Here is a 19,724-nt window from a genome sequence, read left to right as displayed (position 1 = left end):
AGAAGGCAGCAAAATATTTTGGAGGTTATTGAAGAAGCTTAGAAATGGAGGAAAGAGTACTGTAAAAGGAGTTAGAGATGATAAAAGTGACATGAAAACAGAAGAAAAACCTTGGAGATTCAGTGGCAAGCCTTGAAGAAAACCCTGATTGATTCAGCCAGAGAGGCATGTGGTGAGGTTGTCTGCAAGGATAGAAAAATCAGAACTCCATGGTGGACACAGGAAGTTAAAGAAAAAAGCATATCAAAAGTTCCTGGCAAATAAGTGTGCTCTTAGAGAATACAGAGACAAATGTAAGAAAGTTAAAGATTGTGTAAAACTAGCTAAAAACAAAGTCATGGGAGGACTTTAGCAAGAACATAAAAAATAAATATCAAGAAGGTGGTAAGATATTCTGGAGGTTGTTGAAGAAGCTTAGAAATGGAGGAAAGAGAGCTGTAAAAGGAGTTAGAGATGATAAAGGTGACGTGAAAACAGGAGAAAAAGATATCCTTGAAGTATGGAGTAATTACTTCGAAAAATTGCTAAATGAAACAAACAGTGATAAAAAAAAACGCTGACCAGGCTTATCCATACTTGAAGTAGAAAAAGCCATCAAAGGCTTGAAATGTGGAAAGGCAGCAGGAGTAGATGATATTCGACCAGAAATGCTGAAGTATGGTGGTATAAAAGTCTTGTAGTGGCTGCACTGCATAATTCAGAAGGCTTGAACAGAGACCGATGATTGGAGTAGAGCTCTTATAGTACCCATATATAAAAAGGGAAATAAAACTGAATGTGAGAATTACAAAGGTATTTCCCTACTGAGTGTTCCTGGTAAGATATATGCAAGTATACTTGAGAAACAGTTATGAAGAATTGTAGAAAAAAAGCTTGGTGAACAACAAGCTGGATTCCGGCCAAATAGAGGCTGTTAGGATCAGATCTTCACTTTACAACAAATAGTGGAGATATCATGGGAATATAACATGTATTTAAGTTTTGTAGATCTGGAGAAGGCATATGACAAGGTGCCAAGAGAGAAGCTATTCAAAACCCTACAGTTATATGGGGTCAATGGAGCATTATATCAAGCAATACTTAGTCTTTATTTGAGTTGTAAGTCAGCAGTTAGAATTGAAGTCAGTAGAGGAAGATGGCTTAATGTTAAATCTGGTGTGAGACAAGGATGAACATTATCCCCTCTGTTATTCATTATCTATATGGATCACATTATGAAGGAAAGTGGTATTAAACATGATATCAAAATTGGAGATGTTAATATCAGCTCTTTGCTTTATGCGGACGATGTTATACTTATCAATAAATCCACTACGAGTCTACAAGATTCCTTGACTAAATTGAATAACTGTTGTAATAGATATGGTATGAAGGTCAGCAATAAAAAGACAAAGACAATGAAAATAGGCAAAATCATTGAAAATGTCAACTGCATTGTGAACAGAGAACCTGTGGAACAAGTAAAACATTTCACTTACTTAGGCACGATTTTTAGTGAAGATGGTAAATTAAATATGGAAATAGACAACAGAATCAATAAAGCTGATATAGTAGGAAGTCGATTGAATAAGTTCATATGGAATAAGAGAGAAATTAGTCAGAACACTAAATTAGCTGTATACAAGACAGTGTTAAAACCAGTTTCAACTTATGGATCTGAGATCTGGGTCAGAAGTAAAACACTTGACCAAAGACTAGAAACCACAGATATGAGAATCCTGAGAAAGATTAGAGGCGTGAAAGATGGCATCAATGGCAATATCATATTAAAAACGAGGATATTAGGAAAGAACTTGATATTGTCAGCATCCAGGAATGCTTTAGGAGAGCTAATCTCAGGTGGTATGGTTACTTAAACAGAATGGGTGAGGAAAAATTGGCAAAACAAGTGTTCTCTGCCAGGTTGGCAGGAAAACGACCCAGAGGAAGACCAAGATATAGGTGGTTTGATAGGATAAAAAGTGCCTTAGACGACAGAAATATAAGATCTGAGAATATTGGAGTCTTGACAAGTAACAGACTGATCTGGAGGAAAATTGTAGATAGGAAGTTAGTAATGATGTAAATTTTTCATGTAGTACTATCATATCCTGCACACTCCTTGAGGGTAAATGACAGGAATTGGATGATGATGATAAACTGTATAATTTTATCGATAATAAACAATATTTTTTCATGAAACAAAACAAGAAGAATATATTTTATTTTTAAGTAATTTTGAATTATACCAAACAATATAAATTTATCTATAATAAACAATATATTTTCATGTATATAATTTTTTTAAAATTTTTTTACCATAATTTTGATATTTTATTCAAATACGTATACACTGTACTTAGAGTGTGTATGTATATTTTGAAAGTTGCAGCACCCCACGATTTCAAGCCACGAGCTGCCACTGGACAAACGTAAAGGAAGCTAAACACTGTGTAAAACTGGTTAAAAAAAGTCACGGGAAGACTTTGCCAAGAACATGGAAAATAAATATCAAGATGGTGACAAGATATTCTGGATGTTGTTGAAGAAGCTCAGAAATGAAGGAAAGAGTGCTGGAAAAGGAATTAGAGATGATAAAGGGGACATGAAAACAGGAGAAAAAGATATTCTTAAAGTATGGAGTAATTACTTTGAAAAATTGCTAAATGAAACAAGCAATGATGACAGCACAGTGGTAAAAAACACTGACCAGGCATGCAGTCAGGAATACTTATCCATACTTGAAGTAGGAAAGGCTATCAAAAGCCTGAAATATGGAAAGGCCACAGGAGTAGATGATATTTGACCAGAAATGCTCAAGTATGGAGGTATAAAAGTCTTACAGTGGCTGCACTGCATAGTTCAGGTTTGGACAGAGGGACGAATTCCAGATGATTGGAGTAGAGCTCTCATAGTACCCATATATGAAAAGGGAAATAAAACTGAATGTGAGATTTACAGAGGCTTTAATTACAGAGTGTTCCTGGTAAGATATATGCAAGTATACTTGAGAAAACGGTTGAGAAGGATTGTGGAAGGGAAGCTTGGTGAAGAACAAGCTGGATTCAGGCCAAATAGAGGCTGAGAGGATCAGATTTTCACTTTACGACAGATAGTTGAGAAATCATGGAACATAGCAAAGATCTGTATTTAAGTTTTGTAGATCTGGAAAAGGCATATGACAAGGTGCCAAGAGAGAAGCTATTCCAAACGCTACAGTTATATGGTGTTAATGGGGCATTATATCAAGCAATACGTAGTCTTTATTTGAGTTGTAAGTCAGCAGTTAGAATTGAAGTACAGGAAGATGGTTTAATCTTAAATCTGGTGTCAGACAAGGATGTACATTATCCCCTCTGTTATTCTATATGGATCACATTATAAAGGAAATTGCTCTTTGCAGATGATGTTATACTTCTAAATAATTTCACTACAAGTCTGCAAGATTACCTGTCTAAATTGAATAAATGATGTAATAGATGTGGTATGAAGGTCAGCAATAACAACACAAGAACAATGAAAATAGGCAGAAACATTGAAAATATCAACTGCATTGTTAATGGAGAAACTACAGAACAAGTGAAACATTTCATCTACTTAGGCATGATTTTTAGTGAAGATGGTAAATTAAATATGGAAATAGACAACAGAATCAACAAAGCTGGTATGGTAGGCAGTCAATTGAATAAATTCATATGGAATAAGAGAGAAATTAATCAGATCACTAAATTAGCTGTATACAAGACAGTATTCAAACCAGTTTTAACTTATGGATCTGAGAGCTGGGTCAGAAGTAAAACACTTGACCAAAGACTAGAGCACACAGATATGAGAACCTGAGAAAGATTAATTAGAGGCGTGAACAGATGGCATCAATGGCAATATCATATTAAAAATGAGGATGTTAGGAAAGAACTTGATATTGTCAGCATCCAGGAATGCGTTAGCAGAACTAATCTCAGGTGGTGTGGTCACTTAAGCAGAATGGAAAAGGAAAGATTAGCAAAACAAGTGTTCTCTGTCAGGTTTGGCAGGAAAAAGACCCAGAGGAAGACCAAGATATAGGTGGATTGATACAGTAAAAAGTGCCTTAGAAGATAGAAATATAAGACCTGATAATATTGTAGTCTTGACAGGGAACAGACTGATTTGGAGGAAAATTGTAGATAGGAAGTTAGTAATGATATAAATTTTTCATGTAGTACTATCATATCCTATACACCCCGGGTATATATCAGGAATTTGATGATGATGTATCCAAAACATGGTCAGCTAGACTTGACTGACCGTAGTTATGGCAGCAGAAGAATTTTTTATGTTCTAGGAAGATCTTCTTATCACAATTACCATAATATGTAATAAGCTGAAAAAACAAGGAACTTTGTAAACACCTGGAACAGAGGAGGTAGAGCAGCCAGCTTCAGATGAGGTTTGAATGCAGCGTAGAGATTGTATATATATATAGAGAGAGAGGCTGTCAGAATCAGATCTTCACTTTACAACAAATAGTTGAGAAATCATGGGAATATAACAAAGATCTGTATTTAAGTTTTATAGATCTGGAAAAGGCATATGACAAGGTGCCAATGGAGCATTATATCAAGCAATACTTACTCTTTATTTGAGTTTGTGAGTCTATCAGTCAGCAGTTAGAATTGAAGGAAGTACAGGAAGGTGGTTTAATGTTAAATCTGGTGTCAGACAAGAACGTACATTATCCCCTCTGTTATTCATTATCTATATGGATCACATTATGAAAGAAAGTGGTATTAAACATGATATCAAGATTGGAGATGTTAATGCGAGCTCTTTGCTTTATGCGGATGATGTTATATTTCTGAATAAGTTAGCTACAAATCTGCAAGATTCCCTGACTAAAATGAATAACTGTTGTAATAGATATGATATGAAGGTCAGCAATAACAAGACAAAGACAATGAATTTTAGATATTTGAAAGCAAATGTAAATACTGAAGGTAGAATGGCAAAGATATAATGCAAAGATTAACAAAAGCAAATACTGCTTTCATAAAATTAAATAGTATATATGGAAATTATCCAAATATCAAAATAAAGATCTGTCAATAGCAATGTTAAGGTCATATTATAAGGGTCAGAGACATGGAAACTGAACAAGAAACAGGAAGCTAAATTTCAAACAGAATGGCTGTGTAAAACATTAAAAATATTTCAGTCCCAATGTATAACAAACAATGACTAGTACAAATCGACTGAGCAAAATAGTATCGCCAGTGAAAAACAGATGGAAATTGATTTGACATGTACTGAGAATGGACAGCAGAGAGATTCTAAAGTGGCTTTGACATGGATTCTGGAAGAAAAAGCAAAGGCCTAAAATAATTGAAAATTAATTTAGGAATTGAATTTCAATTAATTGAAAATTAATTACAGAAAATAAAAGAAGAATGGCTGGTTGAGAAAGTTGGAGAGAAGTCACCATATGAAGCATGAAGAGGATAAGTAATAAGTAACTTTTGCTTAGCTAACATTCTATGTTAAATGATACTGACATATAGCAATACATTTGGGAACTTTGGAGTTCAAATCCTATAGTAGCTGCATACTTAACTGCATGTCTTTGCCATATGAAGCTCCTCTATGTTTCTTCTGTTCCATTAAAAGAAAGGTGGACTTATAACTTGCATTACAATGAGATATTGGGCCAAACCCAAATAAATTGTAACTCAAAAGATATAAATACAGACTCATATAGTAAGAAAAAATAATTACTTAAAAATATATGGTTGCTTGAGTTGCCAGCTGGATTGCTGAAATCAACAGGCTAGGGAGTTCAAATCCTATCACTGGCATGAATATTTGTGTAAGTCTTCAAGTGATTTTCATCAGCCACTGTGGTGAAAATCATCTACTCTGTGAAGTCTGGGGTGACTTGAAAAAAGTACTTTGTTGGGGGGCTCTGAAGACTTTACAAATTAAATAATGTTTGGCCCCAACCAAAGTGCTAATCTACTAAGTATACAGCCTTTTGTGGATGAGATTTTAATAAAAATAAGCATAAAAAAATGAAATTCCTCTTTCTCAGAGTTTATTACTAAATCATCTTAATGCTTATGGATGTGGTTCATGCTTCAATGAAATGAGTCTAGGGTGAAATTGAGCTTTTTTTGTCCATTTAGTATGCATAATGATTGATACCCACAAACATGCCAGCCTAGTTAGAAGTGTAGAATCTCTATCTCTGTTATCTGACATGCTGTATTGAATCCCATGGAAAAGCAGGTCTTTGTGAATACCTTTAGGTGATCATTGTTGCTCAGTGTGAAACCACTACCCTAAATACCAGAGCCTGAAGCGATGTGTGAAAAAATTCCTTGTTTGTTAGAAAATTCCCAGAATTATCTAACCCTTAGCATACATACAAAAATATATACATTTTTATGTATATAAAGTTTATATTAGGGATGCTTAAAGATCAAAGCTGTATAACTGGGAGGAGACCTTCACATAGGCTTTTAAGGAATGCAAAGAATCGACTGAGGTTTCTGACTTAATGTCCAGTCATCACCTTCTCACGGTGCATTCTGTTAGGTATCTACCTGGATACTGAATGAAAGAGGATGGGCTGGCAATTTGGGATTTGGCTGACCAAATTGAATTTTTATTGCCTTAAACTACAATGTAAAATGATGGTACAAATCCCAGGACACACGCCAACTAAACATTAGCAGAGTTCAAGATTAGTACTATCAACATAAGAAGCATTGATGGAAAAAAATTAGCTTTTGGGAAGTATGGAGGACCAGTGTCCATCTCTTCCTCTGGAAAAATATCCAATACATCATTGGGTGTGTCAGGATCAATGAATATGTTCATTTACTTTCAGTTGATACTGAAGTATCCATTTTTTTCTGTGGACGGGTCTGGTGGTTTGTCTTTAAGTGATAACTTTGACATAATTATTTTTACAAGTGGATTCTCATCAAATGGAACCATTTATGGAGAGAGGGCCATACACTGTGCGACTGATAAGCTCAACAGAGAAACATTCACAATCGTAAAGTTCAAATATGGTGAAATTATCAAATGGTGGAATAGACATGCAAGTTTGAGTTGCTGTTGACATTTTATTGTTAACTTCTCACCATAAGAGAATCTCAGAGCAGGTTTGATGATGGCTAACTTTCTTCTGGCATCCTGATATGATATATTTGTTCTGTTTTTTTTTTTTTTTTCTCATCTTTCCACTTCTGACATGCACAGGAGTACATTGGTTGATCTTGAAAATTTACACATTTAGCTTTCTCGGCAGAGCAAGACTGGTTATCATGCTCTTTATTACCACATTGGGCACAGGTGGCAGAGCCACAACAGGCAGTTTGGGCATGTCCATATTTCTGACATTTGAAGTATCTTAGTGGATTAGGTATGTACAGTCGAACAGGACAATTGAGATACCCTGCTTTAAAAGATGTTGGAAGCTTAGGAGTATCAAATGTAAGGATAATGTTTCTGGATGGAAACAGGTGACCATCCCTACGGATCATGATGTGCCTCATACCTGTCACCCCCCCCTGATCTTTTAGTGCAGAACATATCTCCTCATCAGGGACATTCAGGAGCTCCTACTCTGAGATCATTCCTCTACAGGAACTAAGTGTCTATGTTGTGGTGTAACTGTTATAGGTATTCCACCTATTGATGTTGCGCTCAGTAGTTTTTCTGAATATTGCTGACATGATATGTCTATGACATCACCAGAATGTAGTTTCTTCACTGTTTTGGGAGTCCTATACCCTTTTGAATGAAGAAGGGTGACATATTCCCTATTGGCTTTTCACCTCTAACATGGATGATTAGAAAAACTGGTGCATTTATACTGGTACCACATTTTTTGTTTCTTGCTTCTGTTGTCCAAAGGTGTATCAATGGTGTCAATACTTGGGTGGGGCTTTATTAGGGCTCCTGAAACGATTGAGGAGGAAGGATTCATGCTTGAATGGTTTTTGGTTCAGCACCAGACCTCATCAAATGGAACCATTTATGGAGAGAGGGCCATACACTGTGCGACTGATAAGCTCAATAGAGAAACATTCACAATCGTAAAGTTCAAATATGGTGAAATTATCAAATGGTGGAATAGACATGCAAGTTTGAGTTGCTGTTGACATTTTATTGTTAACTTCTCACCATAAGAGGATCTCAGAGCAGGTTTGATGATGGCTAACTTTCTTCTGGCATCCTGATATGATATATTTGTTCTGTTTTTTTTTTTTTGTTTTTTTCCTCATCTTTCCACTTCTGACATGCACAGGAGTACATTGGTTGATCTTGAAAATTTACACATTTAGCTTTCTCGGCAGAGCAAGACTGGTTATCATGCTCTTTATTACCACATTGGGCACAGGTGGCAGAGCCACAACAGGCATGTCCATATTTCTGACATTTGAAGTATCTTAGTGGATTAGGTATGTACAGTCGAACAGGACAATTGAGATACCCTGCTTTAAAAGATGTTGGAAGCTTAGGAGTATCAAATGTAAGGATAATGTTTCTGGATGGAAACAGGTGACCATCCCTACGGATCATGATGTGCCTCATACCTGTCACCCCCCCCCTGATCTTTTAGTGCAGAACATATCTCCTCATCAGGGACATTCAGGAGCTCCTACTCTGAGATCATTCCTCTACAGGAACTAAGTGTCTATGTGGTGTAACTGTTATAGGTATTCCACCTATTGATGTTGCGCTCAGTAGTTTTTCTGAATATTGCTGACATGATATGTCTATGACATCACCAGAATGTAGTTTCTTCACTGTTTTGGGAGTCCTATACCCTTTTGAATGAAGAAGGGTGACATATTCCCTATTGGCTTTTCACCTCTAACATGGATGATTAGAAAAACTGGTGCATTTATACTGGTACCACATTTTTTGTTTCTTGCTTCTGTTGTCCAAAGGTGTATCAATGGTGTCAATACTTGGGTGGGGCTTTATTAGGGCTCCTGAAACGATTGAGGAGGAAGGATTCATGCTTGAATGGTTTTTGGTTCAGCACCAGACCTCCCCACTCACCACGGAGCCACACACACACACACACACACACACACACACACACACACACACACACACACACACACACACTGATGCCCACTCTCCGGCAATCAATGACTGCCCTTGGAAGTGGAAAGCCAGGATTACCTCGGATGCGATACAAAAACCACGGCAAGCCTAAGGCCCAAGACCATCAGGGAGGAGACACTGCAAAACCCTTAACCCTTGCAAGCAAGCCCACTAGCCGAATGATCCTGGCTGGGGCCATCCAGGACCGCCTGTCTTGCTGAAGCAGATTCCGAAGTGGTGCAAGACTACCAGATCCCCCTTTCTGGGCATCCACAGGTCACACTGCATGGCAAATACAGCAGCAAGGCATTGGATCCTAGTGATGGTAGTCTGGAAGATAGGATAATAAAAAAAGATTCAGAAGAAAGTAGAGTGAGAAATATGTGATGAAAATCAAAGAAAAAGAATGAAAAGGCCAGTACAATCACCGGAAGATCCTCTCCACAATGAACAGGTGTCTCACATGGAGGAGTGGGGGGGGGGGGAGTTGTATAAGAGTGTGGTTAGTAAGGGATGGTGAGATGTGGACGAGTAGAATGGACTGCTAGAATTAGCCCTGACAGTGAATGACGTTGGAAGTTTTTCCACTTGGTTATACTATAAATTAAAGATACCAAGAAATTATATACTTGGTTTAATCCTTTATCCAAGTGTAAGCAAACAAGTTTGCGCCTCAACAATTTTCAGGACTGGGGCAACTCGTATAAAAAAGCTAATGACTTCACATCACTTGCCTTAGTATCCTATAATGCAAAGCACATCTCCTTACAGACTTCTGCATTATTTCAACCTTAGTATCACTTCTGGGTGTCTGCCTCCCACTGATGAGACCTCAATAAAGGTAGAAACCACTTGGCCTTGTTAGCCGAGTGGTTAGCATATCTGCTCTGCAGCCAAAAGGCTGCTGGTTCAAATCCCGCCATGGGCATGGATGTTTGCGATTGTCTGTGAAACTACTAGTGGTAGTGGTGGGCAGTAGATGGCATTGGTGTAGATGATGATGTGGAGAGGGAGAGTTGTAGAATAGGTGCCCTCCCTCAACGAGTCTTTGGACTCCTTCAGGTGTCACGTAATAATAATAATCATATTCAATGTAAAGCAAATTAAAAAAAAAACATTTTGAATCAATTCATTTTCCATTTTTTTTTTTAAATGTGGCTACCACCCATGAAAGTTTTTTCTGTAAACTTATCAATATCATGGGGTGAGGTAAGGATTTTTTTTCCAATTTTTTTTTTTATTAATTTCATATTGTTTATTTACATAATCTAGAAACTCTGCTCTAGAGACCAAACATGAAACTTTTTCATGACACTTCAGGATTCTAATAAGCAGAGCAGTGGTCTCACACCAGGTGATGAATTTCATTTCCTGCCTAAAAGTTGTAGAGAATTCCTAGACTAATTCTTTCAGACATTAATGATTTTGCTGAAAGCTGATGCAATGGACATGGGTGTAGGAAGGCAACAGAATAAATAAGGATGCTGAATGCTAATTCCATACTCTTCATAAAGAGCATGGTAAGAGTAGAATCATATGTTCTTTTCATTAAAAGGTTGCGATGAATGAGAATGATAAATACAAATAGGCACCAATGGTTCCTAATAAGTCTTTTTGAAATCAAAATCACATAGTTTTCCAAATCATGAATTTCACTAATGAAAGATACCTTTCTACTTTCTACTCATACACATCATGTATGAGTGTAACATTATAATAAATTTTGATAGATAAATATATATAACCTAGACTGGTTGTATCATCATCATCATCATACGTATCAAGGATTTAGGCCTAGTATGGCCTGTTCCGGCCTTAGAAGTCATCGTTGAATCGTTTAAGAGGACGTCCTGGTTTTCTTTTTCCTAATGGCTTGTACTTTAAGGCTTGTTTTGGTAATCTTTCTGTTTTCATTCTTTGAACGTGTTCCATCCATCTATGTTTATATTTTTTAATTTTTTCAATTACTGGTTCTTGGTTTAATTCTTTCATAATATCTTCGTTTCTTTTGTGATCAAATAGGGTATACTTTGCAGTTTTTCTCATAAACTTCATTTCTGCTGTTGTTAATCTTTGTCTTTTTGTTTTATTGTCCAGATTTCGCTTCCATACATTAAGACCGGTAGGGCTAATGTATTGAATACTTTTAGCCTGGTTTGTTTTTGAACTAGGTTTGGTTTAAATATAGAGTTAATTACTCCTGTTATTTTTAAATATTTTGCAATTTTTATGTTTATATCTTTTTCATTTTCATAAGTGATCATACATCCTAGGTAGTTAAATGAATTCACCTGTTCTAAGATCTTGTTATCTAATACTATTTTAGTTCTTGCTGGATCTTGTCCTTTAAAGGCCATAGTTTTTGATTTTTCCGTTGATATTATCATACCATAATCTTTGGATATCTCATTTAGATTTAAAATAGCTTTCTGTAAGTTATCTTCAGAATTTGTAATTATTATTTGGTCGTCTGCAAAGAGGAGAGTGTTTAAGTTAACTGTAGGTGAAAGTCTAATTCCTTGATGTAAATTTTTACTCCATTTTATTATTATTTCATTTAAGTAGATATTAAAAAGAGTTGCTGAGAGGGGACATCCCTGTCGGACCCCTTGGTTTATCTCTCTTGTATATGATAGCTCATGATTTAATCTTATTTGTATTTGATTATTTTCATATATACTTGTGACAGCTTTTAGGATATTATTTGGTATTTGTCTTTCTTTTAATATGTTAAATAACATGTTTCTTTTAACTTTGTCAAATGCTTTTTCAAAGTCAATAAATGCAATATGTGTTTCTAAATTATATTCTCTTCTTTTCTCTATTATTAATTTTAGGCAGAAGGCTGGGTCTATACATGATCATCCTTTTCTAAATCCATTTTGTACCTCTAGAATAAAGTTTTCGGAATATTTCATTAGTTTGTTATTTAAGATTCTGCTGTATATTTTGTAACATGAATTTAGTTGGTTGTATATATATTAAAATTATATAAATTTTGAAATCAATGGATGCTTAATAAGACTTACGTAGGATCTGTTTGGGCTGTTTGAGCAATGGGATCCTGACTTCTATATGGAATTAATTCAAGTCCCCATACTTTCAATGCACTTGCAATGACTTGTACAGAAAAGTAGCCACTGTCATCTACATTGCCAGAGGGCTGCTACTCTGGCAATAAAAATTATAAACATATATTTGAATATATCCAAAGGGAAGTAACAGAAAAGGTTACATATATTTAAATACATAACAATAAACTTAACTTAGAGCATTTGTTGTACAAAGACAGTTATGAATAAAACAATTCTTACAATATAAAATAAGTTTACAAGTTCAAACAACTCTAAATTTTAGAAACTAATTATATAATAAATCATACTTGTCACTTATTCTATTTAATAACTACTCTAATATTACTTTAATCCATTTAAATTTTTAATACACCCGAATTAGTTACTTTCAGCATGTGCTGTGTGAATGAATTAATGCTGATGTCGATGAGTTGTAGAGGCACATTTGTTTAGTGTCTGGTGATGGATTTTTGTCACTATACAGGTTTAAGAGATTAGTGCTCATAATTTTGCAGGTTACACGTATGACAAACAAAAAGGACATTAATATGAAAAATATTACATTCACACACACATACATTGAGTCTGAGACTAGAAACTTGCATATAAAATGTTTTTCATATACACATGGACCAGCAAAAATTAGAGGGAACACTGCTTGTGGTAATAACAAAATTTCCCAAGTTCATATAACATTCATCTAAAAATTTTCAGTCAGAGAAGAGAGATGTCACTAACAGATGGATAGAGTATTAAGATTTTACAATAAACAAAGGATTATTTGTGCTGCATGTGACAAACTTTGTAGCAATAATAGCAGCAGACTAATGACAACCATTAAGGATGTTGCTTAACATTCACAAATATGGTCTTCAATATATAGTCTACAACAGGCAGAAGGGCACCTGTAAGAAATTATTTCATTCAGTAAGCAGGTACATAGTGACAGCTTATTTACCTTTTCAAATTTTTCTTTCCTTCGGTTTCTGTATCAATTTAATCCATTATGACCAGTTTTTTTTTTTTTTTTTTCATTAAGAGAATTCAGAATTTTAATAAGTATGGCGACATAATAGATCAAATTTCAAGTGTGCAACTAGAAGAGAAGTGAAAACACTGCCATTTTGCAGAACATCTTTCAAGCTTGTTTTAGATGAATCAATGAACAACAGATATTAGTTCAGGTCATATACTTCTACACCTGAACTAGTTTAAAATATCTGTTTATCTCAAAACCTCTATCTGAGGATCGTGCAAAATCCTCTGGTAGATGCAAATCCCTCACCAGATAACTTGTTTTTGTATTGAACTATTTACTTCACTTTTTAGTTTCAGGCTAAAGATAGAAACAATGCAAGAGGCACTTGTATTATTTCCATTGACATCACATTTGAAATTGAATTAGTGAACCACATCAAGTAATTCTGGCAGTGAAGGCAGAGGTAGTGTTAAACTCTAGTGCTTCGTGAGTGTTGATTCTTAATTTTGAATATGGCTTATCAATTGCTTCCTTGAGGCCAGGGATCCTAAATTTCTCTCTGGGGTCACGGATTCTAACAAATTTATTTGTTCTGCACCAGTTAGAGTTGTCTATCTTAATAAACTGTGGGCCCTTACCCTGATCTAGAAAACTATCCTGCTTGACTCTAATCAGGCAGGATGGTGTCCGGATTTTTTTGGAGATTGCAGTTGTGCCATTTTCTAGCCTTAGTATTACTTAATCACTCTTTCCCCTTTTTGTCACGGTCCGTATTTTGGTGAGTGGCAATGTCGTTCTCAAACACAATTCGATGACCAGGATTCAACTATAACATAAAGTTTTATTTTACACTATCAGTATACATGAAACATAAATCAATCAATTCGTTAATTCCCTTAAATTAGATTAAACACTTTAAGTAGCATTACATGACAATTTCAGAATATGATATATCTATTATCTTCTAAGAGAGGGCACGCACATAGGTATATACTAAGAATTGTCTAGACATGTATCTTTAGGGAAACAGCTAAGGTAACATACAAATTTTTTTGCAAGGATCACATAACATGGCTCTTTGGACTACCAGTCCAATGTCCCTAAAAGTTCCACTAACTAACAAAATAGTCTCAGTCTTCCTTTCTGCAAATGTGCTTAAACCGAATTTTTCATTCAACGCTCTCTCTTGAACTTTAGATAGGTCAAAATTACCTTACCATTTCTTGCAGCATACAGTCTCACTCAATCGCCACGTGCGATTCACGTGCATATCCTGGTTGGACCTTTGTGCACTCTGCAGATTGCTTTCCCATCTCATGGATTGACGTGCACTGGATTTTCGCCGTCGTTGGGAAACATCTGAGGTGCTTGCCTGGAACTTCTGTACCCTACAGGAGGGACATCACGGTTCGGGTTTCATTTTGGATCCGAGCTTTTTTTTTTTCCCATCGGTCTGCACTTGAAGGTTTTTTTTGTCGGACCTCCTTCTCACGTCATATTTCTTTCACCCTCTTCCCCACTCTCTCGATTTTCCGACCATCAACTCCCTTTTTCTCCTGCAGCTTACAGTCACGGTCGCATCGAAGACTTTCATTTTGAACCCACGAGAGAGCTCCTCCCAGAGAATTTGCGAAATCTTGCTTGTAAGGTTCAACAATGGGTTTATCAAGGTCACCTTATGGCACTTAGTCATCACTGTGGCATGCACAGTTTCATAAAATCTGTCCTTGGGTTGATTGTCCACATTTCCCCCTTTTTTTTTGTTTGTTGCAACTTACACATATTATTCTTCTGTTTACATATATTATTTTCCACTTCCAATTTACACACACATATTTCCCCTTTAATTCACACACATTAATATTTTACAATGTTTCCTCTCCATTGGGTAAATAGATATACACTTAATAGACAATTATATGACACACTTCACCCCCTTTCCTTATTTCTTTCTAGTACAATTTTCACCAGCAGTACAGGTATTTTCTTTATTTAGGCTCCGTTCTTGTTAGATCCTGAACGAGGGTCTGTCTAGCAGAGGCAGGCCTCATTCATGATCTAACAGTAGATTAGGTCAATGGGACAGTCATATGGCAAAAAAAATATTTAGATAAAAATGTCCTTTCTATTTCTAGTATTAGCCTTGTATGTTAGGTAATTTTCTCCACATCTTTTTTGTTCACACTATCATAATAGTAAAAAGAAGAGATATTTTCTTGTTACCTTGAATCCATTTCCTCAATTGTTCAATATGCATGCAGTACTCATTTATCTTAATCCTCTAGTTTCATCTGAACAAATGCATAATATGCATTCTGATAATTTCTGTAACATTTTTCTACCACTCTGACCATATACTCATCTCACATATTACTTTGTACTCCTCTTTACCTGCTCTTTGATCATGAACATGCTAAATATTTCTAACACATTTTCTCAACTTTGCCATTACAAAAAACACTTTATTCAAAAATATAAGAGAATCATGAAATTGTGTGAATAATTTGTACAGGACAAGAAAAAATAGTTGTAATTTTCAGGCTCAGTGTAATTGAATTGCTAAATGACAGCTATGCAACTTCAGACCTCATAAGCTAAGTAGAACCGTGTTAACTTAATTTCTATAGTGCAACTGTAATGAAGCATTCTCCAAGGAATAAGCAAAGTTATGAACACTTTAAAACTTCAAACACTTCTCAGTCACAATACACCAAGCCTACAAAACCAAACTATTCACAAAGGATTCTGCTTGACAGACATATGCTTCATGGATGATTTATGCTAGCATGAAGTCAAGTCAACTGCTGTCATAGAACAACCAAACACACCAAGCAAGCATTTATAGCAATATTTTAATTACCAATAATAAATCATTTGATATACAATGATGCAGCCTTAAGGGTTAATAATCACCTGAAGAAACTTGTGGTAATCTTCACTATACATTCCTCCTTCAGCCATCCTTCTCCTTTCTTCCTCATCAATTTGTTGAGCAAGAGTCGCAAGATCTACTGCTGTAAAATACTCTCCCTGAAGTAAGGCATTTAAGCAGTGCTGGGCACAGAGTGATCCTTCTTGCTAAATGGACAAAAGAAAGCTAAACTTTTGGGTGAATCACTGATACTTTTACCACATGAAATATTCATATTATCCTTAAATGCACTTACTAAAATAGCATTTTATATTTGTATACAGTAATGCCTTCTTTGCTTTAGATGTCTGACTGAGGATGCAAAATAACTTAGCCTAATAAACTGATTTTTTAAAGTCGGTTTATTTCATTCACTCACATCAAATTTTTATGACTGCTAGCAATGAAAAGTGATTTAGAAGGAAGAGTAAAGGCAAAAATATATTTGTGTCTCATCTGTTGACAGTATTAATATATGTCTGCTAATTGCATTTGTCCTCAGGTCTACTTTTTTTTTTTTTTAATGCATGTCTCTAATGTTTCAGATTGAGCACCTTAGTCTCAGATGAAAAGATACAGAAAATGTTCTGTATGTGACAGCATTTCGACCAAGCTCTTTTCCAACAAGGGCAGCAGTCATTCTTTCAAATATACAACTACAGGAATCAATGAGTTACAGAGAGGTTCATAAATTAAAGAAGTTTAACTGCGAATTTATTTCAGCAAAAAATCATCTACTTTTTGCTAAAATACAAACTTTTCTCAAAGTAACAGTGACATTTAACAACTATAAAAAACACTACTAAAACCGATGATATCTTTAGATGGTAAATGATTTTTGCTGTTCAGTTCTGAGACAACCACCTTACCACCCTTCTTGCTGGAGGCCTGAAACCACTTAAAAAAAGATGTTTGCTCTTCATAGAGGATTCATGAATTATCTAATCTAAGCCAATACATGATACTACAGGTATACACCTGTTATGGGTGGAGTGATATAAAAAATAATGGCTTGAACTTTTAATTCACATACTTGCACTGAGAAAGTTTTGTTTGTTTTGTATTACTTGCCTGGAAAAGGGGGACCCAATTCAAGTCACAATGAAGCATCTCTATTAAACATTTCAGGCTAATAATATGGTTCTGGACTACTGGAATAAGATTAATCATCTTCCTAAAAGAAAATTATTTTACAAACAATTTATTTATCTTTAAGAGGACAGTGAGCCCATTACATGAATGGAAAAAAGAGTGAATTCTTATTTGTTATAAGCAAAACACAAGTAACAATAAAGTTACTTAATTAACAACTATCCTGAATGATTACATAAAACTACCCAAGGCAGTGACCACAGCTACTGAACAAATGTTATTCAGCATACTTTTCCTGTAGTACATAATTAGAGATGCTGAAGAGATGGGTGAAAATTTCTTTTTCTGTCTTCTTCTTAAGCACTTACCCACACATGGTACACATGTGTGGGCAAGCACTTAAGGAGACATAAGGAATCTATTAACAAGTTTCTTGAGAAGGATTGCGATGTATTCATTGTGCAAAACGGCATGTGGTTGTTCCAAAGAACAGGTAGATGGGATGAAGAAAGAGGTTGAAAGCTGATTAGGTATGTTTGGATTTAAACTGTATATGGATACTGACTAGTGGCTCTTTGTGTTCTTACATGATTAGAAGAAAGTAGAGGAATGGTAGTGGCCAGTTCAGTGGAGCACTGCTTGAAGTACCTAGAAAAAGCATAAAGCAGAAACAGAATCTCATATCTTTGGCATACTAATACAGCTGTACTTGTTGAGGTTAGGGAAGGAAAAATTGTCTCCATGCAGCAACATCATCTTTAATTTAATCCTGCATGAAAGAATGTCCAGAGCATGGTATGCCAGTCCTGACTTATATGGTCATCCATGATCATCCATGACATAGATGATCATGGACATAGTTTTAATGTTTTTCAAGATAGTAAACAGATCTACCAGTCTGTCCAAAGTTGCTACGTTTCTCTACACCTTAGCCTACACTGGACAGACTGGTAGATCTATTAACTTCCACCTTGAAGAACATAAAAACTGCATCTGCATTCATGCAAGTCAGAACTGGAAGGCCTGAAAGACTATTTTTAGAATCAGTATCAGCTAGCAATGAAAAATCACCCCCCCCTCTGTTTATTGATTTCAATTTTGTAACTTTTTCATTGATTCTTATAGCTATTTGGTTGTTCTGATACATGTTAGTTATTGCAGCAAGAAACTAATTTGGAATGTTTAGATTCTTGAGTACAGTCCACAGTTTGTTCCTTAAGACTCTGTCAAAGGCTTTCTGGTAGTCTACAAATGCTATTTGTGTTTCTATGTTGTATGTGTAATGTTTTTTCATTAAGATTTTTAATGTAAAAGTTGGATCAATGCACAATTGTCCTTTTCAGAAGCTACTTTATTCTTCACATGATGTAATTTTGAAGTTAATATTTGTGCATATAACTTATAACCAGTATTAGAAGACTTTTATTCTTCTGTAATTTTTCACAGTTGCACTTATTGCCTTTTTTATATATTGGGATGATACTTGCCTTATTTCAACTTTCTGGGACTTTTTCCTTGCTGCCAGATATTAAATAGTTTTAAAAGTCATTTGATGACTAGCATGCCTGCACATTTTGTAAGTTCCCTATTTATTCCATCTTCTCCAGGGGATTTTCCTGATTTGGTTTTGCAGTATTGCTTGTTGGTTTTCTTGTAAAGTTATTTCTTCCACTGTATAGTTAGTAGTTCGCATTATATCAATTTTAGATTCGTTACTATCTTGCCATAAGTTTTAGAAGTCCAGTCAGGTTCTTTCTTTGATTATTTCAAGTTTCACTTTTTTTTTTTTTTTTACCTCCTTATTCATATTCCTTAGAGTTTTTTAAATATTTGGTATCTTCACTGTAAGATCTCTTTCCAATTTTGTTACGAAGTTATCCCATTTGTTTCGCTATTCTTTTTTTGGCACCCTTTTTTTTCTCCTATTAATTTTTGCTTCTAGTGATTTTGTTCTCATCCATCATATACATGCTTATTTCGTGTCATTGATTATTGCTTCAATGTTTTCATCTCAGTTTCTTATTCCCTTTCTCCTCTTATATTTACTTTTTGTTCTGAGGCATTCTGTTGCTGCATTTATTAATATATTTTTTAAATTATTCCATTCCATCTCTATATGCCGGCCTGATTGGCCGAGTGGTTAGCATGTCCACTGTCTAGCCAAAAGGCTGCGGGTTCGAATCCCGCCGTGGGTATGGATGTTTGTGGTTGTCTGTGAAAATACTAGTATTAATAGTAGGCAGTAGATGGCATTGGTGTAGTTGTAGTTGGATTGAGTGGTGGAGACAGAGATCTGTAGAGTAGGTGCCCTCCCTCGATGAGTCTTTGGACTCCCTGGAGGTGTGTCACGTAATAATAATAATAATATATCATCATTTTCTTTTATTTACTCTAGTTTTCCATTTATTCAATGCAAATAAGGTTAGTTAATACTTTTATCATCCAAGAGTGGAACTCTATTTAAGATTCCTGGAGATTTCTCTTAGCATTGATTTGGTTAATTTCATACCATCTTAGAGATATTCTTAATTTTCCTTGTAATGATCAGATTCTATTTCTGCACTTCTAAATACCTGGCTATCTAGTA

The 19,724-nt window shown here is 35.3% G+C and overlaps 1 protein-coding gene across 4 annotated transcripts in view; it reads right to left on the bottom strand.

Moving 5' to 3' along the window:
• The window catches only part of LOC150095087 (ataxin-3-like), a 156,510-nt gene that overhangs the window by 79,918 nt on the left and 56,868 nt on the right, over nt 1–19,724 (bottom strand). For 3 of the 4 annotated variants that reach the window (XM_090411688.1, XM_090411689.1, XM_090411690.1), the window contains exons 2-3: nt 16,048–16,212; nt 12,111–12,247 (exon numbers count right to left, since the gene is read on the bottom strand). In XM_090411688.1, the coding sequence (XP_090267814.1) occupies nt 12,111–12,247; nt 16,048–16,212 (302 nt within the window). Of the gene's footprint in view, nt 1–12,110; nt 12,248–16,047; nt 16,232–19,724 lie in introns of all 4 variants that reach the window. The other variant, XM_090411691.1, reaches the window with a different exon arrangement.

Source organism: Typopeltis vanoorti, chromosome 21 (assembly GCF_054136105.1).
Source record: "Typopeltis vanoorti isolate ZY-2024b chromosome 21, IOZ_Tvanoo_1.0, whole genome shotgun sequence".
NCBI classification, from domain to species: domain Eukaryota; kingdom Metazoa; phylum Arthropoda; class Arachnida; order Uropygi; family Thelyphonidae; genus Typopeltis; species Typopeltis vanoorti.
Note: the sequence above shows the minus strand (reverse complement) of the source record. Positions and strands in the feature narration are given on the sequence as shown.